We start from the raw sequence: 26,075 nt of genomic DNA on the forward strand, positions 1-26,075 counted from the left end.
ACCGCTGGCATTCCCACGCCATCGCGGCGGCTGCGGCTTTAAGGAGAATGCTAAAAATCCCCACACGATAAAATCCCCGGAGGCGGCACGTTTCTTAGGAAAGGCCAAGACACAACAGCCCAGGAGCCCGGCCTTGCTTGGCGGGCCGGGAGGCGGCCCCTGGCTGCGAGTTAGCAGCGCAGAGAAGTAACGGGGAAATACGGTAATTTCTGAGCCGGCCTCGGCCTGGTGGGGAAAGGGTCTGGGCTCGGGAAGGCTGAACCCGGCCACCACCGCGCGACCAGCAGTGCGCGCGCACCCACCCGCAGCGGCGGGGAGCCAGCCACGTGACAGGAAGCCCTGGCGCCCCTTCCGGAGCTGCGCGCGCTGCTTCCCCCACCGCTTCCGGCGCCCGGGCTCCGCTTGCAGCGTCATCGTGAGGGGCCGGTTTGAATGAGACCCTGAGAGTGGGACGCGCCGGAGCCGTTGCCCGCTGACTGACGCCCCCTCCCGCTTCGGGACGCGCCGCCCGCCCGCCATGCCGCTTTTCTCAGGTGAGCGGGGCCCTCCCGCGCTGGCCGGCGCCGCCCCCCCCGTGCGCGCGCGCGCGCCTTGGGGGCAGCACAGAACAGCCGCTCTAAGCCGGGGGGGCTCGTGGGCGGTGACCGGGCCGCGTGCGTCACCGAGCGACTGAACAGGCGCAGGTAGGGCCCCGCGTGGGGCGCTTCCGCCTTTCCCCGGGGTGTCACTCGCTTAATTGTTTAATAATGTCCCGCGGCGCCAGAAAATGCCCCGGGGGGCGGGGGGACCTGGACAGACCCTTCCCCCCACCCCTGTGGAGCCACTTGATAGATTTTCTCAGCTCAGAGAAAATCGAGCAGCAGCAGCAGCTATCAGGCGTTGAACCAGATGCGCCCCCACTTTATAGTAACCTCATCTAACCACAGTTTCCTAGTTTCCTTATGAGAGTATCGTGTGGGACAGTGTCAGAAATGCAAACAAATCACGTCTGCTGCGTTCTGTAAACACCACAGAGCAATCTGATGTTCTAGGACTTACTTTTGTGCTCATCAGCTTCTTCTGGAGGTTGGGGAGAGGGACACGTCCAGTGCATTACAAAAGCAAGCAATAGAGCAAGTGTCTGCAGTGTCAGTGCATGTTTGTGCTGGGGGGGTGGGGTTGTATATACAGAGAATTTAAAAACCTTTGATACTGGTTTTACCTATTTGTCTAAACACACTGGTGTTCACCAAACAACAAATAATTCTACTCTCACTTTTCCTAATGTAGGCTCATCAGCCTATGGTTTGTTTTTTTGTTGTTGAAAGCTGCACTGTATTCTAGTTCATGCTAGAGAAATTGCAATTTAGCACAATTGCATCTCATCCCACCCACCGCAGTTTCCACCAAGGAAAGTTACTGGCAAAAGCTGTAAGAACTGGAAACTCCCACTCTCTGGTGGCTCTCTTGAAGAAGGAGTTGCTGGGGTGTGTGCATTTCACAGTTCAGCCCTCCCAGGCCTTTCAGAACATTTCAGTGCTTGGCCAATGAATTTAAAATGGCACTGTGAATTTATCTATCACCCTGCAACCTCAACTGTGGTTTGCAAATTGGGGGCCTTGTTTGTAGTTGGTGAATATGGCATCTCAAACTCATTTAAACAATCCACTGTTTCTATTCTGCATGGCCAAAGCATCATTACTTCCCCTCCCCTCCCCCCCCATGCTTTTCAATAGATAGCCTGACCATAGGCGGCAGGTTTGTATAATTTTTGGTGGTGCCCAGAATGGGTCTAATCCCCCCCCCACCGTCCTGTAAGCATATATATATATATATAATTAAATAGTGTAAAAATGGACTGGAAGCCGTAAGCATTAAATTTCTCTTTATTGCACAATATCACTATCCTAAAAAAAATTTAACTAAGAATATCAACATTATTAATACTCTTTTGAATACGGAAACGACCATACACTGTTTGTTGAATAACCCTCAATAACAAATACTTTCTAAAATTAAAACAAATATAGACCCTTCTTTTGCAATGTTCTTCAGGAGGCAGCAAACACTTTTCGTCATTGTTTGGTTCTTGAAATGAAGTCATCCAGGAGACTTGCAATGTCTAATTCAGAGGTAAAGTTCTTATGAACGTGCAGAAATGTCAAGTGATTTAGATGTTTTTGGCCCATTGTTGTTCGCAAATAATTTTTCAGTTGGCGCAAGCAACTGAATGATCGCTCAGTGGTGCAGGTTGTAGTTGGAATGGTTTAGAATAATTTCAGGAGAATTGTAACGTCTGACAACATGTCACTCAAGCCTTCATTTTGTTTTAGAAATTGCTTCACTTCACTCGCTGAATTAAGCTGGCAATTTCTCGATCTGCAAATATCACTCAGCATTTCTAAATGAAGAAATAGTTTCTCCATGTTGATGTCACCATGGAAAGCTTCACTTATTGAGACAGTGTCCTGTTTCGAGCCATTTGCTGCCTCAGTTATAAGCTTCTCCAATTTTACTGAGAATGTAAAGCTTTCTATTGAAAACCTCTGTTCAATGGCAACTTTGCAAGCATCAGTTATCTCAACATATATTTGATGAAAATACTCTTTGGGGTCACTGAAGGTGTGAGGAAGGCTTCCATGGTCGAGCCATCTTAGTGGTTTGTGTTTTCTCGGGAGTGTAGGTTCATCTAAATAAAGATTTCTTTTTCTTGCCTTCTCTACTGTTGTTTCCCAGAAGTGATTGTATGATAAGTCAGTGCCCATCCCACTCAACACTTCTTGCAACAGGCCAACTTTCTTCATAACGCTTGTCAATGACACGTTTGGGCTTTGAATTTTTGCATTAGCTTCTTCTACAGGACCCATGGCTTTCACAAAAACTGTTAGTGTAAAGTATGTTGGAAAAGATTGAAGTTGCTTAGAAAATCCACTACTTTTTAAGCCAAATTAATCGGAAGAGTAACTAAAGTTCATCTGGGCAGTTCATCCTGGCCTTGTAGTTGTGGAGCAGTGATTTAATGCAACTGATCCTTAGTGTCCATCTTGTTGGGCACAATGGTCATAAAGAAGGTTCCCCTTCACTCTGGAAACTTTCTGAATGCTGCCATATGTTTTGGTGACTCCCTGAAGGCATTGATGAGATCTTTCACCATCAAAAATATATAACGACACTCTTGAATATTATGCAGGGCATCCTGCATGGCAAGATTAAGGGAATGTGCAGCACAGTGCACAGATTCCACTCTCGGCTCTTGATCCTTCACTCTAGCTTGAACCCCAGTAAATTTGCCCGACACATTACTGGCTCCATTGTAACACTGCCCCCGGCAATCAGAAAAGGGCAAATCACACCTGAGAAGTGTATCTTCCACAATTTTGAAAAGAGAAGCAGCATCCATTGTATCAGTTAGGTAAAACCCAATAAACTCCTCATAAATCTCCCAGTCTTCACTAGAAAACAACCTTAAAGAAAAACTTACTTGTTCTTTTCTTGGCAAATCGGTAGTCTCATCCATTACAATGGCATAAAACTTAGAAGCCTTTATCTTTTGCACAATTTTTTTTAGCGCCATCATTGCCATCATTTTGATTATTTCGTTGTTAACCTCATGTGACAGCCACTTGTATTTTGTGTGATTAAGCCACTGTCTCAGTTCCTCAGAATCTGTACTGCGTAGCAGCAAGAGCTGCATCAAATTTGAATCACTCTCATTATGTCCATGTAATGCTATTCCTTGTTGAGCTAGGTACTGAACACTGGTAAAAATGTTGTGCAGTGCAGTCTTAGCTGATTGTGATTCTTTTCTGCAACTGGCTGCCACTAGTGCAGAAACATTTACCTGTGATTGCAGAGCAGCATACTTCATTACCGCGTCCTTGTGACAGGAGGATTTTTCATGTGATGTAAAACCACGCAATGCGTGTCTCCAGTCTTGAAATCCAGATGAAATAAATGTTGGTTTGGCCTTCATAGAAAATATTAAGATCTTCTTTTCAGAACAGTTTTTGCAGACTGAGCAAAAAGCTCTGTTTAATTTGCTATTGTACTCCAGCCGCTTAAATCTTGATAGCCAAGACTGCTGAAAACTCCTTTTCGTATCTTGTAGATTTGCCGCATCTTTCTTTTGTATAACTTCAGTTTGAAAGCTGGGTGTTGAACTCGGCCATCACTTGATGAATTACCCTTTTCTTCTTTTTCTCTGGGTAACTTTATTAAGAATTTATCCATTGTTGATCATTAGTGATCCTACAAATCAAGAATTTGTTGCTGGGATAAAATGAAGCTACAGCGCGTCGGCGCCACAAGATTACAAGGGTCAATGAAAAGTGGAAAGTCAGAAGCAGCACTTGCCTGCTTTAATATATTATATTTTGTTGTACCTGTTGTGATGAAGTGGGAATGTTCTTAATGTTTTCTCTGAATTATGTGTGGATGCCTCAGTTTCCCCTGCAAGGTGCCAACTGAAGGTGTTGGGGACAAAGAGATCAGGTGGCCTCCTTGTCCGGAAGAGACACAAAGGCCAGAGGAGGGGCTGGAGGGAGTGTCAGTTTGGAGCTGGCTGGGGAAATGGGGAGAGGCCCAGAACTTGGGTCTGGGCTCCCCACCCCCAAAGATGGACCTGACTGAAGGGTTCTGTTTTCTGTACCTACAAGCTGTGTTTTAGACTGTTCCTGTCATCTAATAAACCTGTTTTACCGGCTGATTGAGAGTCACGTCTGACTGCGGAGTTGGGGTGCAGGACCCTCTGGCTTCCCTAGGAGCCCTGCCTGTGCGGACTTGCTGCGGGAAGCACACTGTGTGGAAGGGCATGCTGAATGCTCTGAGATCAGACCCAGGAAGGTACAAGCTTCTTGCCCTGGAGACAGTATGCTCAGAAAGAGGAGGCTCCCCCAGAGTCCTGACTGGCTTTGTATGGAGTAGTTCAAGAGTATCCCAGCATCCCCTTCCACACCATGTGCTTCCCGGAAGTCCGCACAGGCACTGACACTCCCTCCTCTGGCCTTTGTCTCTTTTCCAGGCATTAGGAAGCCACCTGATCTCTTTGTTCTCCAACACCTTGCAGGAGAGTGGCCCAGGCCATCAGTTGCCTGGAGACAGGGTGTCGGCCACTCTCTATGCAGACACCATCACACAATCACACCCCCTTATCCCACCATCTAGATCCTTAAGAAATGCATTGGGGAAACTGAGGCACCCACACAGTATTCAGAGAAAACATTAAGAACGTTCCCACTTTGTAACACCTGTATACGACCAGTTATATACTTTAAAGGGTGTAAAATAATCAAGTATTGTGCTAAACACAATGATACTCCAAACTGACCACCAGATTTAAGTTGCGTGCTTTTCCCCTCAGGTGAGGGTTCTGGGGTGGGGCTGGGGATGAGAGGCTCACAGTGCAGGAGAATGCTCAGGGTTGGGATGCTGGGGGCGCAGGCTTTGGGGTGGGGGGATGAGGAACTTGGGGTGCAGACAGGCTGCTCCAGGGCTAGTGCCAGAGAGGACCTTCCCCTGCAGCACACTCTCACTGCACCATGGTTACTGCACATGCTCCTAGGGCCCCTCTCGGGTTCAGAAAGCCCACTCGCCTCCCCTCTGATGGGTACTGGGGGGGTTGCCATCACGGGTGGCCTCCTCTGCTGCTGCTCCTCACCATAGCCTCACTGGGGATGGGGCTGCTCCTTGCCCAGCATGGGGCAGGAGTGGGGACTGCAGGGTGGTGGCTATGGGGAGGGAGGCAGGGTGTCACAAAAGTCACCCAAGCCCCAGCTGCTCAGGTCTGGAAAGCCTCCCTCCCCATCTCCCCTGTGGCTGGTGGGTGGGTGCTGGGGGAAGGGACTGCCTTCCCATATGACTTCCTTCCTCCCCTGCTGCAGTTTGCTGCCCCTCACCGTAGCCTCACTGGGGGTAGCGGATGGGGCTCCTCATCCCCAGCGTGGGGCAGGAGTGGGGGCTGTGGGATGGTGGCTGGGGGGCAGGTTGTTACAAAATTCACCCAAGCCCCAGCTGCTCAGGTCTAGGAAGCCCCCCGCCCCCATCTCCCCTGTGGTGAGTGGGTGCTGGGTGGGGAGGGGACTGCCATCACATGTGGCTTCCTTCCTCCCCTGCTGCCCCTCACCCTAGCCTCACTGGGGGTAGGGGATGGGGCTGCCCCTTAACTAGTGTTGGGCAGGAGTGGGGGCTACAGGTGTGGGGGGGGTGGATCATAGGATCAAACACTCACCAAAGCCCCAGCAGCTGCTCAGGTGAGTGGTGTCCGTCTCCTGGCCAGAAGTCCCCTTGGCATCTCATCTCCTTCAGGTGGGTGCCAGGGGAAGGGAGGGCTGCCAAGCACATGTGTGCCCCCTCCCGTCTCCCCCTTCTGAGGTGCTGCTGCAGCAGCAGCAGCTGCCTCAGTCTTCCGGTGCTGCTCTTGTGCTATAGCCTTTAGGCAGCGGCAGCAGAAGCAAAGGAGAGGTGCACGCTGTTTTCTTTCAGTTGGGGTGGGGGCTGGGGCCCGCTCCAGGCAGGGCCAGGGGAGAAACCCAGCTCCAAATATTGGTGGAGCTGTGTCCCTGGCCCTGAATATTCCTGGAGCTCGGGCACCACAAGCCCTTGCCGCCTATGAGCCTGACTTCTGTTTTAGTTGTTTGTATAATCTTTGCTTGAATTATTTTATTTCCTTATCTAAAATAATGGAAAAACTTTGTACAGTGTATTTCTATGGATAGGTAAGTTTTTAAAGATAATCATATCTAAGATTATAAGGTTTATTATCTTGCAGCATATTTAACATTCAGATTGGATACTCGTGCAATTGTTTATTAGCATGGTTTACATAAGAGCTCTAGTTTTTTGTACTCCAAAACCTTCTCTGTTTGAACAAATTGCAAAAATGATTGGAACCTGCCTCTTCAAGAATGAACACTCTGACTGTACTACCCTGCTTTAAGGCTACTTATTTGTCACGAGAAACAAATGGGAGAAGTCATGGCTTTGTGGCAAAAAACAAATCACAAATGTATAGAAAAAATGCAGAACAACAGGCAAATCATGCTCTTTTTACAGATTATTATGTCTGTGTGGAAAAAAATTGTTTAAAATCACCCCCTGGTCATTTTCCCATAGTCTGCTATCCTGGACCTATATAAATGATGGACGATCCTTTATTAAATCACGGTTGCTTTATCCTTTATTGAAAAACCCTAAGTTGCTGGTTTTGACAGGGACAAACATACTGCCATAACTGATAGAAGCAAAATTGTTGTGGCTATCATGAATTTGCCTGATAGAGTGTAGCCTTGTTATAGGGTATGCTGTGTTTCAGTGTTTTCAATTAAGTAGTAACATTCTAAAATACCTTTTAGAAATATACAACAGAATTTGATATAACCTGCTGGCTGCAGATTTACAGTTCTGCTGGAAAACCATGCTGTTTCTCTGCCATGGGTCAGTGATGGATTAGCCTAGCAACAGTTGCTATGCTGGGCCATGAATGGATTCCAGCTCTACTGCTAAGGAGTCAATTGCCTATAATATGTAAATGACTGGAGCTGCAGGACATTCCTATTGCATCCAACTACACTGAGCTAAAATCATTTTGTGACTATACTGTACCAGCATTAAAGTATTTAACAGTGGTGGTGTAAGTGGGGCTACAAAGTTAATGTGCCATTGAGTTAAAGCAAGATAGTCTGTCTGGGTACATATTTGACATGTGCAGTATGCAATTTCATGTAAATAACCTTTGTCACCAGAAGTATGAGTTTTGTTTTGGAAGAACATAGGGTTATCCCACAGAATTATACTAAGGCCTGGTCTACACTGGCGGGGGGGTTGATCTAAGGTACGCAACTTCAGCTACTGAATAGCGTAGCTGAAGTCGAAGTACCTTAGCTCGAATTACTTACCCGTCCTCACGGCGCGGGATCGACGTCCGTGGCTCCCCCGTCGACTCCGCTACCGCCACTCGCTCCGGTGGAGTTCCGGAGTTGACGGGAGCGCGTTTGGGGTTCGATATATCGCATCTAGATGAGACGCGATATATCGAACTCCGAGAAATCGATTGCTATCCGGCGGGTAGTGAAGACATACCCTAACTGACCCATGACTGATGATAGTTGCAATCAGCATGGTCCATAGATTGGGAGGATTAACTTTTTAATGACTTCTTAAGATTGGACAGAGAAATAGTTTTGCTTGGTTTTATTGTGAAACATGAATCTTGAATAATCTTTTCAAACTTGTTGATAGCCAACTTGAAACTCAATGTATGGTATGAGGGCTAAGGTCTTTCTTAGGTAAAATATTATATACTCATAGTTAATTCTAGAAACTAAATGAACTCATGTGAAAGAGATTGATCCACATGTGTAATGCATTGTTTTTGCAGTGAACGTAAAATGGGGGAAAGAGAAATTTGATGGTGTAGAGCTGAATACTGATGAACCTCCAATGGTGTTCAAGGCTCAGCTTTTTGCATTGACTGGAGTTCAGCCAGACAGACAGAAAGTTGTGGTGAAAGGAGGAGCTCTAAAGGTAGAAATCACCAATAACTTTCTTGTATTTGTCTAATTCTGTTTAATGTTCTGATTAATGTTTAATCAACAGTAAGAATATAATGTTACAAATGTATAAATGTATGACCATGAACAGTTCAGAAAACACATAGTAGGATGTGTTGATGCTGTAGGTCTGTTGCTTGTTACTGGAAAATGTATTTCAAAATACAAGTTGATTAAATGGTGGTCAACGCAAACCAGTATTTCAGAATTTTTCCCCGCACCTTTCGGATTTTCCTTGTTGCTTAAGAAATTAACAGAACTTGAACAGAACTTTCTTTCTGTATACCTCAGTTAAGAATTTTAGCTGGTTTCTGCATTGCAGGCCAGTGAAAACAATCCAGAACAGACAGTGCATCTCTGCCTTACACTTTTTATGCCAATATGACTTAATTTGGTCAATTTGCCTTCTTTCCCTTCCTTCTGAAACAGATATTGGAGCTGACTAGCTGTAAAACTATCAAGAGCCATCTAGAAAAGAGTACCTTGATGTTTTTAGTTTAGATTGACACAAGATTGGAAAAAGAAGTGTCTTTAGTAAAGTGTTCACACTTTGCTATAATGTGCTGTTCAGAGACAAATGACTAATGTTGGTGAAAGCATCAGTTAGCCTTTTGAGCCTTCTAAAAATACTGTAAGACAGTAACACAATCCTTTTCTTCCCCTGAAACATAGGATGATGAGTGGGGCAACATCAAAATCAAGAATGTAAGTATCAAAAATTCACTTGCATATTGGTAAACTGCTTAAAACTTAATCATTTTATTATAGTGATCGTCTTTTTAAGTGTCTCTCATTACTTCCATCATAAGTGGGGTGATAGTCTTATGACTTTCAGGAAAAAATAGGAACGCCATAGTGAATAATGGGAGATACACTTAATCAAAATTGTGTTTTGTAACCATGGTGACCTTTACATTTTCTGCTTTTAGACTAAATAATAATTTTAGGATGTAGTTGTCTTACCTACACATAATTTTAGGAGACCCACTGTGGAAATTTTTAACATTTGTTCTCTGGGAATATGATGAGAGAACCTTGTGAGCTAGGACCTATGGGGAAATGACAATGTCTTCCTGATATGCTTTGAGAATTTTTTTTATTGCATATTACATTGATAGCCACTACTCACTCAATTGGTCTTCTAGGATTGCTTCTCTGGTATAGGGTCTGTACTGCTTTCATGAGCCTCACTGATGAGGTTTATCTGCTATTTTTCCACTCCCAGGGTAATACAAGAGATTCTTGTGATTTCGTTTTCGTTCTTTCTCTGTAGCCTACTAGCACTTTTACTCAACACATCCATGTTGTTTATCCGATATTCTGCCTGACCAGGGAAAAGCAGAGGTTGCTCCTGAGCTCTCCCTGATGGTTCTCTTCTTTCTTGCAGGAACTTGGTAGTTCCTTTCTCTTAGCTTCAGCAGCAGTCTGGTAGGGAGGGGATCTTTAATGAATAGACAGGGGAAAGTTGCTTGATTCCCCTAGCGTGGTGGTGGCTCTCCAGCACTACTTATGCGGTATCAGCAGGGTGGTACGGTAGATCAAAGAGCTATGGCAAAGGCACTTGCATACTATTGTGTTGAGGGCTAGACAGGTAAAATTCTGGTTTTGCACTGTGTACCAGGTGCTGGTAGCCTTCCTCCAATAATCTAACCACACTTCAGGATAATTTAAGGAATTTATACTACTTGGAGTGAGTCTCTGGGTACTTATTACTCATTTTTTGATATATCCTTTTCATCACCAGCATCATACTTTCAAACACCGACCTGTTGGTCAAAGGGGAAGGAAATGTCTATGGTGTGGAGCCACCCAGGTTGTCATGATGGGAAGCTCCTTTTGCACACACTGGCCCAGGAAAGCACCATAGCACCTGTACCTTTCTCCCCTGACTGTCCACCTCTTGTTCTCTGGGCAATACTGTGGAGCATCCCCAACCCATTTTCCCCTCATATTGGCCACCCTTGATCAAATATTTCTCACTTCCTCAAATAGCTCCCCTGTCCTCAGAGGTGGCATCCCACTTTCCCCCCTCCTGTTAGTATTCCCATTCCAAGAGAACACACAGATCCAAACCAACAAGCCAGTCTTCATGGTAGTAAATTCAACAAGATCCCTGTCAAGCTCCCCCAAATCCTTAGCCAGAGAAGGGTGAATTTCTTCCTATTCCGAGTATTCTCAACTTGAATAATTAGCAACTTTTGCACACACTGCATGTGGAGATTCTAGTAAACTTTATTTTATCTTTTCAAATCTGAGCATAGTTCTGGCTCTTAACTTCTTGACGCCCAAGATCGAAGAAATGGAGGATAAAGTAATTTCCCTTGTATAGTACTGGAGTATGAAAGACTTTTGCCTCTGAAGGGTCAAAAATGGAGGGAATTTTCATTTAAGGGTATTCTGTGGTTCATTAATTTTTTAGTCATAATTGGAACCTGATGTTAGTTAAAGCTGTTTATTAGAAAGATCTTGGCTACTGACTGACAGTGTCCAGGCCAAATGGAAGCTTGCATAAAAAATACACTTCTACTCCAATATAATGCGACCCGATATAACACGAATTTGGATATAACGTGGTAAAGCAGCGCTCTGGGGGGCGGGACTGTGCACTCCGGTGGATCAAAGCAAGTTGGATATAACGCGGTTTCACCTATAACACGGTAAGACGGTAACGCTCCCGAGGACAGCGTTATATCGGGGTAGAGGTGTACTAAGAAATTTTTCCTATTGTGCATTTTCTACATAATTACAAAGTCAGTAGTACTGTTTAGAGATTAATGGACTAAAATCTTTTTCTTAGTTTTCATGAAGGAAGGGTGATACATAATTCAATATAAATATAAAAGAATAAAGCAGTAGATTCACTTCATTTTTTGTTTCATTGGTTATCTTTTTCTTTAGAAACAAAAATGCAGTATCAAATAGACATTGTAAGAAAACACTTAGTTTACCTCCAATAGGAGATATCTGAAATTACTAAATTTTAGAGGTATGAAGATTTCTACCTTTCTTGCACTTGTATTTTTTGAATGTTCTTTAATGTGTCTGATTATATCTGCTGTGTTACAGGGGATGACCTTATTAATGATGGGCTCTGCAGAGGCACTCCCTGAGGAACCAGTAGCTCGACCTGTCTTTGTGGAAGACATGACGGAGGAGCAGTTAGCCTCAGCTGTAAGCATATTTTGTACCTCAGATTCCTGTTATCTTTTGGATAACTGCACTTTTCAGTGTATTTATAATGTTTATTTAAAAGTGGATCTTAAACTATAGCTTATTTACTTATCATTTCTAGTATCTAACAAACCTGAAGGTGTTGACAATGTAATGTGACTTTGGAGGAAATGGTAAAAAGTTTGCTTTAATTTATAGCTCATTTAACTAATGTCATTTGGCTTGAACCAACCTTCTCATGGGGTAGGCATACAGTAGAACCTCAGAGTTATGAACCCCAGAGTTACAAACTGATCAGTCAACCACACACCTCATTTGGAACCAGAAGTACACAATCAGGCAACAACACTAGAGGAAAAATAAGCCAATACAATACCGTGTTTAAATGTAAAGCACTTAAATGCTTCTTTGCCTTTTTTTTTTTTTTCTTCTGCACAGTAAAGTTTCAAAACTATATTAAGTCAATGTTTAGTTGTAAACTTTTAAAAAACAACCATAACATTTTGTTCAGCGTTATGAACAACCTCCATTCCCAAGGTGTTCGTAACCTCAGGTTCTAATGTAGTACAGACTTCCCAGATGTGGCTCTGGAGAGGCATCTGAAGCCAGACTTGTATTGTCCTTGTGTTTTTGATCCTGGGCTTCTCTTGAACAAAGACTACTAGTAGTGTCAAATTATTTGGTGGCTTTTCTATATTCATAATAGTGCACCCTAAAAATATCCTAGTCTCCTTATGTGAACATTGGTTCCCAGTTGAAAATTTGGAAACTCTTTTTTTAAACTGTTGGAGTAGAGGGAATCTTCTTTGTGAGAGGAGAATCTGTGGGGGAAAAAATTGATGTAATGTTTGAAAACAAAACTTTCCCTAGTTCGGGATGTTTTTTTTTTTTAAATAACTTGAATAGTTTTGTTTGCCCTTAATCTGAACTAGGAGCTCTTTTATGCTAATTAAAAAAAATACCACAAACAGCCAAGGTGACTTTTGAACACTGGCTACTGTACATATGGAACAATAGTTCTGTTATAAATATCCATATGATGATGGCTTTGTAATTTAAGACTGACGTGTATTTTAATACTTACGTAAGAGCCGCCTATGGTCTAAGAGGAAAATAATTGATACTTAAATTAAATATACCTGTGAGACTAGAGCCGATCTAGTCACCTAGACTAACTTTAAATAATAGAGGTAAACAAGGAGACATGTCAATCTTGGACCAAATTTGAAGGACATTACATGTTACTTTTTCTCTTACCAAATTTTATGCCCCTGAATTTTTGACATCTGAATTTCAAATATGCCTATACTCTGGTTTGTTTGTTTTTTAAATAGACACACTAACATAGTTTGTGTAGCTAGATTAATGCTTTTTCCCAAAAATGTATCCAAATGCATAGTTGACTCATTTTGTACAAATCAATTTTTCCTGATATCTGGCTCACTTTTTATTAAATAAGCTTTACAAAATATAATGTATTTGTGCAATCATTTCTAATGGTTCCTGAAATTGTTATAGTCCAGTTATTACATTAGTATGACCATTTTCTTTGTTTAAGAAGTTAAATCAATATTTTTAAAATGTAAACTTCAGGACCTCAGAAATTCAAAAAACTTTAACTCCTCCCTGTAAACTAGTGATAAAGCAAAGCAGTATTTTAACAATTTAACTGTGGATTTCATTACTTTTCAGAGTTCTGCTGAGAACATAGACATTGTTTTGACATTGATTTGATTATATTACAACTACACCTCTGCCCCGCTATAACGTGACTGATATAATGCGGGTTTGCATACAATGCAGTAAAGCTCTGACACGCTGCTCTGAGCAGTGTGTTAAGGGTGCCGGGCCAGGCTGGGGCCAAGGGGTTCGATAAGGGGCAGAGGGTCTTGGGGGTGGTCAGGGGCTCCTCCCCTCCCCCCCAGGGTCTGGGGGGCAGGAGCTGTGGGAGGGCACTTTTGGGGACCCTGCAGTCCCAGAGTGGCCCAGGGGATTAGCAGGGGGCCAGGAGCAGCCCGCTCTGCTTTCCTCGTCCCGGCCCCAGCCATGTCACTTGCGGGAAGGGGCTTGGCGGAAGGGATCCCCCCACACTCAGCAGCAGCGGCGGAAGCGGAGTATCCGGGCCCCAGCCCACTCCACTCCGCCAGCTCCCAGCCACAGCGCTCCGCTTCCCGCCGCAGGTGAGTATGGAGGGCGTCCTTTCCCCAACCTCCCCGCACTCACCTGCGGTAGGAAGCAGAGCGCCGCAGCTGGGAGGTGGCAGAGTGGAGCAGGCTGGGGCCACGTTGCTCCACTTCTCGCTGCTGGTGAGTGCGGAGGGTGTCCTTTCCCCAACCTCCCCGCACTCACCGATGGCAGAAAGTGGAGCGCCACAGCTGGGAGCTAGTGGAGTGGACTGGGGCCCGACTGCTCTGTTTCCCGATGCTGCCAGTGAGTGCCTGTCAGGGGGTGGTGGTGGATAGGGGTCGGAGCAGTCAGGGAAATGGTGGGTTGGGTAGGGGGTGGGGTCCTGGAGGTGATTAGGGATGGGGGTTTCTGGAGGGAGCAGTCAGGGAACAAGGAACGGGGAGCGGGGGGGAAGCAAGTTTGATATAACGTAGTGAGATTTTTTTGTCTCCCAAGGACCGCGTTATATCAGGGTAGAGGCATATCATTAAAAATGTATGCAAGATTATCAAGGCAATCAGCAAGAAAAAATATTTTAACGTTTGAATTTGATTATAATTGGAACCTCTGTAAATGTGCTCCTTTTTAGGAGGTTTGTCCTCTAAATTTCATTCTGTTCACTATACCAAAACGTACACAAAAATAAAATGAAGCACTCCTGAATGTTTTTAAAAGCACTTAAGTGCACTAAAATGTAAAATACTTAAAACTAACAAGATAATAGAACTAAAAATAAATATACTTTACAAAAATAAATTTGAATTAATAGATTTATTAGATAAAATTTGATGTAACATGATGGTGGATCAGGTTTCTTAATTTCAGATCTGTCCTAACAAGCTACTGTCTGAGTTACAGTATTTATACCAAAATAATTAAAAATGTCTCTTAAATCTTCAAGCACCGTGTATATTTCCTTGGCAGATGGAGTTACCATGTGGTTTGACAAATCTTGGCAACACTTGTTACATGAATGCTACAGTTCAGTGTATCCGCTCTGTGCCAGAACTGAAAGAGGCCCTTAAGAGGTAGGGTTTAGTACAAAAGTACTAAGATTAAAATTGTTTTCCTTGGATTATGAAGTGTCTGTTGTGTAAAATTGTCGTCTTAATAGAGTTACAGACTAACAGAAGCATTGTGTTGGTTACATCTTTGTCGTTACTAAGAAGTCAAAGCAGCTGCATATTTATAGAAGCTAAAATATTTTTAAAAGAATTGGTTCTGTCTCACTAAAAAAAGTTCACATCCAAATTCTGATCCAGTCTATTGCAAATAAGACTTCACAAAACTGTTTAGACAGGTTGCTGAACTTTGATCATCTACTCTTCTTGGGTTTACGTATATTCTGTTTTTGTCTAAAGTATTATGATCTCTCCTTTTAAAAAATAAAACAAAAACAAAAAACCTGTTATGCAGTTAACTTAAGAACCAGTCCTGTTCCTTTGCAAAAACACTTTTCCATAACTCTGTCCACTAATTTGTTTGCAAACTGTCCAATTACAGATTATATAGCTTGCGATGTTCAGTATGTTACATTTTGTTGGCAACACAATGAAAGATTTAGTTTTATAAATCCACAAGCATTTTTTTAGTACACTTAGTACTTCCTAATTTTCCTGATTCTTCTAGATTGAGGTGTGGAAACCAGTTTCTACACTGATTTAATTGTGAGTAATGCACCGTCTTGAGGGTCAGCAAGATAAATAAATCTATTCTTCCAGACTTACCATTGGAGAATTCCAGTGAGAGAGCCAACAGGCATACAATATGAGAGGTCTTCAACACTGAAGAATTGTGGGAATAATGGTCATTTAGGCAAGATTACATCACTCATGTAGAATGATCAAAACTCTTGACTCTTCTGCACTTGACTTGGTTTCCCCAGTACTCCTGATGAATTCTGTGATCACCCTTCAGCTCTCTTCCCTCCCCCCCCCACCCCAAATCCTGAGATGTGGATTCAGCGGTGAGGCTCCACCTGACCCTGAAACAGCGTGAGGGCCAGGCCTATCCCAGAAACACCCCAGGGCCCTGCCCCTCTGTACCAGCTGTGGGCGGGCAGGCAGGCAGGCTTAGCACAGCAGGATCTAACAATGGAAGGGCTTATTATGGAAGGGATTGAGGTGTGGGTTAAGAGGGTTCTGGGTGGGGCAGTTTGGGTGTAGGCGGCTCAGTGGTGGGGTCTGGATGTGATGGGGGATGGGGTTACAGCTGCAGGGGCAATGGGACTATGCAGCAGGTCAGGTGAAGGTGGTTGGGGCTCAGTGTGGGGGGCTGTCTGGGTATGGCAGGGGGGTTTGGGTGCTGGGAGAATGGGGGTGGGCGTGGTCCGGATGCAGCTGGTTGGGGCTCAGTGCAGTGGGGGTCCAGGTGAATAGGAACTGAGGCTTGTGGTATGGGTTCAAATGCAGGGGACCCAGCAGGGGGTGGGGCTCGGTGGGGAGATGATCTGGGAGCAGGGTTGGGGGGTTTGGATGTAGGTGGAGGAGCTTGCTGGGGGTCCAGATGCAGGGGAGCGTTGGCGGGTGTGGGGTGAGGCTCATTGTGGAGGTCTGGGTATGAGGGCTTCCGGATGCATGGGGGTTGGATGGGGGAGCAGCTCCCTGTACAGTGACCCCTTCCCATGCAGCTGAAGAGCGATGGGGGCAGGAAGTGTGGCGGGGAGGAAAGGGGGGAAGAGCTTCCTGCAGCTGGGGGAGGTTTCTGGGGGTGGGTCTGACCCAGCCTCAGTCCCAGCAACTCCTTGCAGGGAACATGTGCTCCTCCCCCAGCCCAGATGGGACTGCAAGCTGAGCCCATTGCAGGGTAGGAGCCGCTGGGGAGGGCCAGGTACGGGGTGGGGTTGAGACTTGGGTGGGGGAAGATTGGGAGGGGTCTGAGTCGGGGGCGGGGGAGTTTGGATGCTTGAGGGTTGGGTGGACAGGGGGTGAGTCTGACCAAGCACCATCTGGGGAGTCCCCAAGCCCCCTGTCCGCCCCCAGTAATTTAGCTCACTGTTGGCTGCCCCAAGTGCCCGAAAGGATGCACCTGAGCTGCTGGGGAGTGGCTCATGATCGCTCTTGCAGCTTCCCTTTGATTCCCCATCAGAGAGTCATTTTTCTGTAGGGAAACAAAGAAATCTGCAGGGGACATGAATTCTGCACCCACAGAGTCATGCAGAATTCCCCCAGGAGTAACATGTACAGTAATACTGATTATCCAAATACTTATTCAAATTAATTGCCTTCCATTCTATTCAATAATCAAGATTTGACTGTTAAAGTAATGAGTCTGGCCTCAATGTTGCCTTGTAGTAACTTGGATAGCTATTTCTAGGCTGCAAAATTTATACATCTAACTACACTGGAAAACTCTTCAGAAATAATCTTGGGGGAGGGATCCCATAAATCTTAATTTCAGTCAGGAAATCTTTTTCACACTTAGTTTTAGTGCTGTATTTAGTATCTTAAATATTACATGGGTGAGTGTCAAAATATATCCTATAAAACTGTCAGGATGCAATAAAAGGTGGCAGTATTCTATCTGCTGGGATACCAGCCCTAGAAAAAGACAGATTCACTGCTCTGAATGGTGTTTGCAGGACTCACCTTCTCTCTTGATGGCAGCACAAAAGAATAGTGAGGAGGGAAGTAAAGCTGAGTTAGCTCAGCTGGGCAAGCTTAGTGTTCTGGTTTCACTTCACATCAGCTACCCTATTGAGGTCTCTAGGAGCGTCATCCCCCTTTAGCTTCCCATGGTTGATGTACCCTTTTCTGATGAAAAGGATATCTCCCTGACATCAATTTTTGTGGAAGCCAGGTCCAAGGTTGAAGTAAGAGTAGCACAGATCGCTCTTCCTATCTTGGAGGAGCCTGTTTCCTCAGAGCTGCTCCTCTACGTACTAAAGTAATGGCTCAATTAGGAAGAGGAATTAGATATAGGAGTAGCAGGAGAGGCTCCCAGACTTGCCCAGCAGTGAGTGTAGCAGCAGCATCACCTGACTGAAAATATGTACCTGAACTACTCCTCCTTAAAGAAAGATCTGTTCCATCCATTACTTCCCTCTGAGTGGAGCAGGGAAGAAAGGGTGCCCACCAGCTCTATAAATTTTGAATAAAATTTAATCTTAAGAGCGTAAGAACTACCATACTGGGTCAGACCATGGTCCATCTTGCCCGGTATCCTGTCTCCAATAGTAGTCCATACCAGAGCTTCAGGCGCAATGTACAGAACAGGGCAGTTATCAAGTGATCCATCCTTGTCTTGCTCTCCTAGCTTCTGGTAGTCAGAGGTTTAGGGTTGCCTCAACCATGGGTTTCAGTCCCTGATCATGTTGGCTAATAGCCATTGATGGACCTACCCTCCGTGAACTTACCTAGTTCTTTTTTTAACCCAGTTATACTTTTGGGTATCACAGCATCTCATGGCAATGAGCTCCACAGGTTAATTGTACATTGTGTGAAAAAGTACTTCCTCTTGTTCGTATTGAACCCCCTGCCTATTAATTTCATTGGGTGACCCCTACTTTATGTATTGTGTGAAAAGGTAAAGAACACTTCTGTATTCACTCTTTCTACATCATTTATGATTTTATAGACCTCTATCATATCCCCCCTTAGTCATCTCTTTTTTTAACTGAACTAATCTCTTTAGTCTCTCCTCATGGAAGTCATTCCATACCCTTGATCATCTTGCCCTTTCTCTAACTTTTTCCAGTTCTACTAAATACTTTCTGAGGTGGGTTGACCAGAACTAGACACAATATTCAGTTGTGGGCACACCATGATTTATAGTAGCATTACAATATTTTCCATCTTATTTTCTATCCTTTCCCTATAGTTCCTAACATGCTGTTAGCCTTTTCAAACACTGCACGTTGAGCGGAAGTTTTCAGAGAACTATTCACAGTGACTCTAAATATCTTAATCTCGTAAGATGGAGGAAGTTGCATTGGATATTTCAGAAATTTTGAAGGAGTAACTCCTGCATATGCTCCCCTTTCCTGTGCTTTTCTAAATAAAATACATTCTTCTCCTTGGTAGAAATCAGGATTGGACACACCAGAAATGTACCCCATCTTGTTCCATACGTTTGGTGAACATTCTCTTCCTTCCCCCCCTCCAACCTCCCAGCTGGCTGGGAACCTGCTTGGGGACATGAACTCCTTTTGGTTACTTACTCTCTTGTCCCCATTCTCTTCTCCTTGCAACACTTCATTGTTGCATAAGAGAGAGATGTATGACAATAGCTACCAGAACTAGTGGTATCCCCTCAGCTTTGATCTGCTTTAACCACTGAGTGTGGCTATTCCTCCCCACCTTGGCTCAAATCATTTTAGGAAGCAGATGTTATTGCTCCCATGTGAAGCAGTAGAAACCTGTGGTTAGGCAAGTGTTCAGCCTTACTTTTCATGTGCTAAGCAAGGGAAGACTCCTCTTCTAAGAAACAGGAAGAGAAGGGGGACAGAATTAAATGGAAGTAGAGTGTATGCAAAAGTACATAGAATTAAAATAATCAAATTTTTAATATTTTTTTTTTCATTTACCCTTAAGCAAAAGTGATTTGAGGGATGCTAGCCTTTCCTTTGCTTCAGTGTGATTATAGCAGAAATGATGGTTTGGGGTGGGTGTCAAAGCACTAGACTAGAGGATGTATGCTGCCAGGAGGTAAATACTTGGATTACATCAAGTTCAGTGAATCTCCCCAGAACCCTTTTTCAGAATGTTTTTTTTTAATTTCTATCTGACCATTTTATCCACTCTCCTCTTTTGTGAATTAAAAACCTGGTGTTTATTTTTTAAAAAATTTATATGGTTTCGTTTAATTGCATGCAAATTATTTGAATCTCTTTTAGGTATGCTGGTGCCTTAAGAGCTTCAGGAGAAATGGCCTCTGCTCAGTATATTACTGCAGGTCAGTATTTGGATTAGAACACAGTGTTTTTGCTATTATGTAACTTTACCTCTTGGCAGCTGGAGTCCAGGATTGTTATTGCAAGTCTTTCATGTGTGTTTTTCTTTGGAGTTTATGCCTTGGTAACTCCAGAGCACTGAGGGGTTCATTTTAACTTTTATCAACTAATGTACTTCTAAGGAATAGACTAATCTTGGATGCAAGGCATACTTTTCTGCACCTTCCAAAATCTACTCCAACAAAGGTATACTTGGAGTAGTGTGGATTACTCACATGAAACTAGGCACAATCTAACCTAAAATGTAAATCATTATAGCCCTTATTTCTTAAGTATGGATTAAAGTAATTGGGACTTTAAAGCACTCCTCTCTATCATTTGAGGTGAACACTTGCCATGTAAACATTTTAGTGGACAGTTCTTGTTTTTCACTTAATATAGGCTATAACTACTTCTGGAACTCACCATCCCAGTGACACTACATTTAATAGATGTTATTGGCCTTGCAATACCATTGGAGTAATATTGACTGCTATCCTCCATATGCCATAATCCTTACCCTAGAGATTCAAACATCCATAATAGTGTCGTATATTTAATCTCCAAAGGGAAAGTCACATTTTATTTTGGTGCTGGTGGTCTGGGTAGCAGGAGCTCACAAAGGCCCAGTATCTCTGAGCTCTAACTAGAACTCTAGTTAGACCCTTTACATTTGAACAAGGGTACTACTTGTCCACTTTGTTTTCTTTTTTTACTCTATTTCATTGCCCCACTAAGATGCTGGGCCAGCACACTGGGATTTCTACCAGTCCATTTAAGGAAAAACAAAACAAAATAAAGAAGGAAAGGTCCAGTTTGTGGGTATGCCTGCTGATCGAATTTTGGGGTGGTAAGTTCAATGGTTACTCTATACAACCATGCCTGCCCCTTCCCCTCTCACTGCCTCTACTTTGTGTCCCTTATTATTTTCTTTTGAGGTGACAACATTGCTTCTGAGGAGTCTAATACATTGATAAGTAAATCCTTAGTTAACTCTTTGGTGCTGGGCTGGTCAGGAGCTCCTGCATGACACACGGGCATTTTTTTTAATGCCTGTGTCATATTGAGATAATGCCTCTTGGAGTCAGTATTTAAGAGATGTTGGATCACAGGAACAGAAAGAAACTGGCCATAAAACTTAGTTCTTTTTGTTATAAAATAACGTTAGCTATATCCATTGGTATAAAAGCTTCATGCCTCAGTCTTCTTCCTGTAAAGCCTACATCACAGGCTGTTGTGAGCAGCAGTCAGTGTCTGTAAAGCGCTTTGTAAACTTGAAGTGCTGTATAATGGGTACATTTTTTTTAGAAAGAAGAGTAATATATGCAGCTAGGAACGGGGGGGAAAGTTGTGTTGTGTGTTGCCACTGAACATATTCTTAATCAGCATCATCCACTACACTGCAAATAGTTTTGAACTTTCTGCACTGGTGTACATTCACTTGCTTTCCTGGGTGCGAAGTTTAAGTATTCTGTGAAGAATTTTAAGTGTGGAAAAATCAAGTTTAGTTTTGGTCCTATCAGCAATAAGTGACACTTAAGTCACTGTGGCTTTCAGTTATAGAAAGTGGATCTTAACCTGAACACCTTTGTTTTTAGGTATAGACATGTTACAAAGACATTGTGCCTCAGGAGTGTGTTAAATAGCTTTTGGTGAATGAAGATTCTATTTTTGGGCTGTTAGTGAGGAACCAGCTTCAAACGGCATCAAAGGGCAAGGCACTATGTGCCTATCTTTCATATCTGGGTCATTTGTTACACCTGCATAATCATATTTGCAGGCACATTTTGCCGGTGCATGTATTGTAACTGCTGTTAAACAATTTGGTCCTATGGTGAAAAGTTCTAATTTGACACTGTTAAGTGTTCCCTTTGAATATTGTTGCCGCCTTGCTGTTAATTTTAACTACTAGTTTGCTGTAATATTTTTAAGTTGATCTTTTTAAATTTAATTTTTTTATTTTCAAAACTCACTTGCTTTATTTTTAAGCTCTTAGAGATTTGTTTGATTCCATGGATAAAACGTCCTCCAGCATCCCACCCATCATTCTCCTGCAGTTTTTACACATGGCCTTCCCACAATTTGCAGAGAAAGGTGATCAAGGCCAATATCTCCAACAGGTAAAGACTTTCACTTAACTACCAATATAGTATACGGTGTTCAAGCAATACATTTCTGGAAAAGATGTATTTATGAAATAACTTATTCTGTCATAGAATACAGTTGCAAAGCATTAACTCAACAGAAAATTACTACTTTTAGCTGTTGAAGTCCAAATATTATTCTGTAGCCTTTTGTATCCCAAAAGCTAGATGTTTTTGTGAGGTGTAGGGAAAAAAAAGTTGCATGCAGAGTCAAACACTAGCTCAGCAAAATGAGTATTTTTGGAATGGCAACAAGTTCATAGTTAATGAATCGTCAGGTTCCAAACTTCATGTTATAATCAGGGGATTGATAGTAGTTTCATAATAGTACATATCTAACATCATAAATGCCAATTATTGATATCTAGTCAAGTTTCAATATTCTGTTTTTTTTCCATAGGATGCCAATGAATGCTGGGTACAAATGATGAGGGTACTACAGCAAAAGCTGGAAGGGATAGAAGGTGATGCTCTCATGGAGGTAATTGAATTCATCTTACATTATTCTATGATTCTGACTATAGATGCGGCTATAATGCAGTATTCATGATTTACATTCCTATTGGGTGAGTATGTCAATAAATAGTTGAACCAATTTCATTAGGTTGGAGCATTACCAGGTTCTCCTTAGGTTATATTTATAGTCTAATAAATGAAATTGCCTCATGATGTTGAGGGCCAGTGCAAGGCCCTCCATGCTACTTAAATCGCACATTGGGGTGCCTGTGCTATGGAAGGAGTCTCCATGTTGGCCCTACATAAGCCAGTGTGGAAGGCCACAATGGTGAAGGGCCACAGGATTAGTGCTTATGTGAATCCAGTGGCCCTAATATTCTGTTAATTTGATATGATGTTAGCTGTTTCTGAAAACCATCATCGTGCTTTGTGGATTCAGAGAAGGATGTCAGCAGGAATGCTGCGGCAAACAGGATTAGCTTAGTTAATTCACCAAGAACTTTATTTCCTCCAGGGTTAAGGGCGAGACTTCCCCCAAAGTGTAGCTTTAAAAAAAAATACTTTGTGGAGTGTCTTGGTTTACAAAGGTCAGTGATAAAACAGCTTTGTTTATAGTTTAAAAAGTATTATAGAGAACTTTACCTTTCAATGAAAAATAAAGTGATGCTGTTTTTAATAACAAAGACATTTGCTGTTTCTTGCTAGTATTATGGTCTGAAGAGACTGCTTTCACAGTAATTACATGCTAACGTTGGTGTCTAGTCTAAATCTTTTTCACTCTGATAGGGAGACCAAGCAAATGAAATTTCAACTTACCTAGTTTTCTTGTGTAACCATAGGTATGTGTTCTTTTGGAATGAATAGGTATTAATGAACTATCTTTTAAAAGTACTTAATTGTAGTCTGAATGGAAAAGATTGTGTTTTTGTTTGCTACTTAAAATTATAATAAGAGAACCTGTTTTGCAGACCGACTCTGGAGTTCCGGCAGCAGCTTCTAAAAAGAAGAGTTTAGTTGATCAGTTCTTCAGCATTGAATTTGAAACAACGTATCCTAAGGATTTTCAGTCAAGATCTAAAGAGCCATAGTGATTTAGTTACTCAGAGTAGGGAGGGGATTTCACACATAAGGGATAACATAAATGAAAAGCTTAACCCCGGAGAGGCTAGAGAGAGAAGATACTTGGCTAAAAGATGCATCTGGAATTGTAGAAGTACATAAAAGCACATCACAAAAATTAGAATAAGCAGTAACAGGAAAAATGATACCTTTGGAAACTTTTTTTTAAAAACAAAGCTTAAATACCCAATGGTTCTTCGTTAGAAACTAATAGCATTTGAAGTTCTTTGCCTCAGGAAATGCTGAGAGTCTACTTTTACATGGATACCAACGATATCTTAATATAAAGGGACTAGATGGGCACTCATTTAGTCACTAATTTGAGTGTTGCTGATGTTCTTGGCAATGTACAAAACATGAAGTAAACTATCCCTTTCCTGAGGAATTTTGTCAAATGCAACAAATACATAACAAATAAGTCTCTCACTGTCAGGTGACTAGGAAGTGGATTCATCATACAATTTTCAGAGAGTAGCGTTTTTTATAGAAAAATAATTTGTTTAGGGAGGTGGATCAAGACTGACATGCTTCACAGAAGTGGCATTTCAGCCATAGTGTACTATTCTTTAACATCTACCCATAATGGAACTGAGTGCCATATTTGGGCCTGGGGAGTATTTTTTCCCCTGGACGTATGGGGAAGGACCTGAGGCAGTTTGTTTGCTTTTCTGAGATGTTGAGAGGGAAATATCTGTTAAGATCAGGGTAGTCATCCTATATAACTTGATGCAGAGTCAGGCATTAGATCTTTTTGGAGCAAGAGGGCCATGCTTTTCTGCTTTCATACTATGGACCTCATTTTAGTTTTTGAGCCCCATAACTGTGGGTGGAGGAGCAGAATGCATAGGATAGGAGAATAGATACATAGGTCAGTGGCATGATGAAATGAGTCCACAGAAAGTTTGGGGTGTCGCTTGGAGAATGGGGAGAACATGGTAATGGAAGGGCCTGTGGAACAGAGATGAAGGTGTAGGAAAGGGAAGAGTTAGCTGATAGGGAGACTAGGAGGTGCATGGCGGAAGGAACTGCAAATGAGGAAAGCCTGGACATAGGTGATCCACTAACAAGTGGTCACCTGATAGAAAGAACAGTGAAAGGAGGCGAAGGATAAAATTAGAGATGAGGAAGTGATGGGGAAACTAGTTATAGAGTTAAGGAAGAAAGAGAGGAAGTTGAGATAGGAAGGAAGAAGGTATGGAAGGGGATGTGTACAATCATTAAGGATACGATTTAGTCACGGATTCAGTAACTTTACTGGATGTCTGTGACTTCTTCAGCTGTCAGCGGCTGAAGGCGAGGCTGTGCACACCCCTCTGCCCCCCATGGCTGCCATTGGGTCTGTGCGGCCCCTCTGCAGCTTCGGCTGGGGCTGCAGCCACGATTGCTGCTTTCCCCTCTCCCCCCCAATGGCTGGCACCAGGGCCATGTGCCCCTGCGCCCAGTGACTGCGGCCAAGGCCATGCATCCCTGCTCTGCAGCTTCAGGGCCAGAACCAGGGCTGTGTGCTCTCTACTTCCTCGTCTCCCCCCACAAACTGTGCTGGGGCCGAAGCCAGGGCTGTGCCCCCTCCCCACCCATGGTAGTGGGACTAATTCTGTCATTTGCCCCCCTCTCCCGCTCCAGCCATCATTCCTCTTCCCGCCCTAGCCTTGCCCCCTGGTTAGTTTTAGTAAAGTCACAGTCAGACTCCTGTGAATTTTTGCTTATTGTCCGGGACTTTTTTAGTAAAAAATAACTGTGACAACATCTTAACCTTAACCATTATAAAATACCTATCAGTTTTCAAAGAGATGGCTGTTCAGTGGTCTGAAGTGCGGGGAGCGTGGGAGATAGCAGATGTAGAAGAATTTAGGGCAATTGTCTCTACTCCCCTCATTCACTATCAGGATTGTCTCTACTCCCCTCATTTGTCTCGACTCCCCTCATTCGCTATCAGTGGAGTGTAATGTCGAAGCAGATCCCAGGATTTGATATTGGCAAACCAAATAGAGTAAAATGGCTTTTGTAAGGTTGTGTCAACAAAACGTGTATTGCGAGCTGTGGCTGTTTCCATGGATTAACGCTCTAGCCATTAGACTGGTTAAAGCAGAGAAGAGTGGGTGGAGATTTATTTAACAGAAGGGCTTTTCAGTGTTCCAAATCTTAGTAGTTTCTTTCTGATATTAAAACCACATTTACGTAAAAATTAAGCCTTCTAAAGGGAGGAGTAAAAATACTATCTAATCAGGAGCTTCAGATTGTATTAACTGTTTAGTATTCCATTGATCCTACTAATGTAAATAGAGCATAGTTCAGCTCTTAGGGTATGATGGTTTTCCTTAATTGCATGAAGCATGAAATGTACAGAATCAGAAGAAGAGGAAGTAACTAAAGGAAAAGAGAATCAGCTTCAACTTAGCTGCTTTATTAATCAAGAAGTCAAATATCTTTTTACAGGACTTAAATTGGTAAGTAGTAGTAAATATATCTTGTTTGATTTATATTCTAAATTACCTATATCAGAGCTCTTGGCTTTCAGAGACAATATCTGACAGCAAGCTTCACTTCCCAACTTTAAAAGGTAGC

The 26,075-nt window shown here is 43.1% G+C and overlaps 1 protein-coding gene across 2 annotated transcripts in view; it reads left to right on the forward strand.

Annotated features, from left to right (window-relative positions):
• Positions 1-307: 307 nt before the first annotated feature.
• The window catches only part of USP14 (ubiquitin specific peptidase 14), a 38,385-nt gene continuing 12,617 nt past the window's right edge, over positions 308-26,075 (forward strand). The window contains exons 1-10 of one of the 2 annotated variants that reach the window (XM_045006599.1): positions 308-533; positions 8,354-8,499; positions 9,198-9,230; positions 11,592-11,696; positions 14,787-14,890; positions 19,696-19,754; positions 21,781-21,911; positions 22,336-22,416; positions 23,360-23,439; positions 25,843-25,957. In XM_045006599.1, coding sequence (XP_044862534.1) covers positions 518-533; positions 8,354-8,499; positions 9,198-9,230; positions 11,592-11,696; positions 14,787-14,890; positions 19,696-19,754; positions 21,781-21,911; positions 22,336-22,416; positions 23,360-23,439; positions 25,843-25,957 — 870 coding nt within the window. In that variant the 5' untranslated portion in view covers positions 308-517. The other variant, XM_045006600.1, reaches the window with a different exon arrangement.

The sequence above is a fragment of the Mauremys mutica genome, chromosome 2, assembly GCF_020497125.1.
Source record: "Mauremys mutica isolate MM-2020 ecotype Southern chromosome 2, ASM2049712v1, whole genome shotgun sequence".
NCBI classification, from domain to species: Eukaryota; Metazoa; Chordata; order Testudines; family Geoemydidae; genus Mauremys; species Mauremys mutica.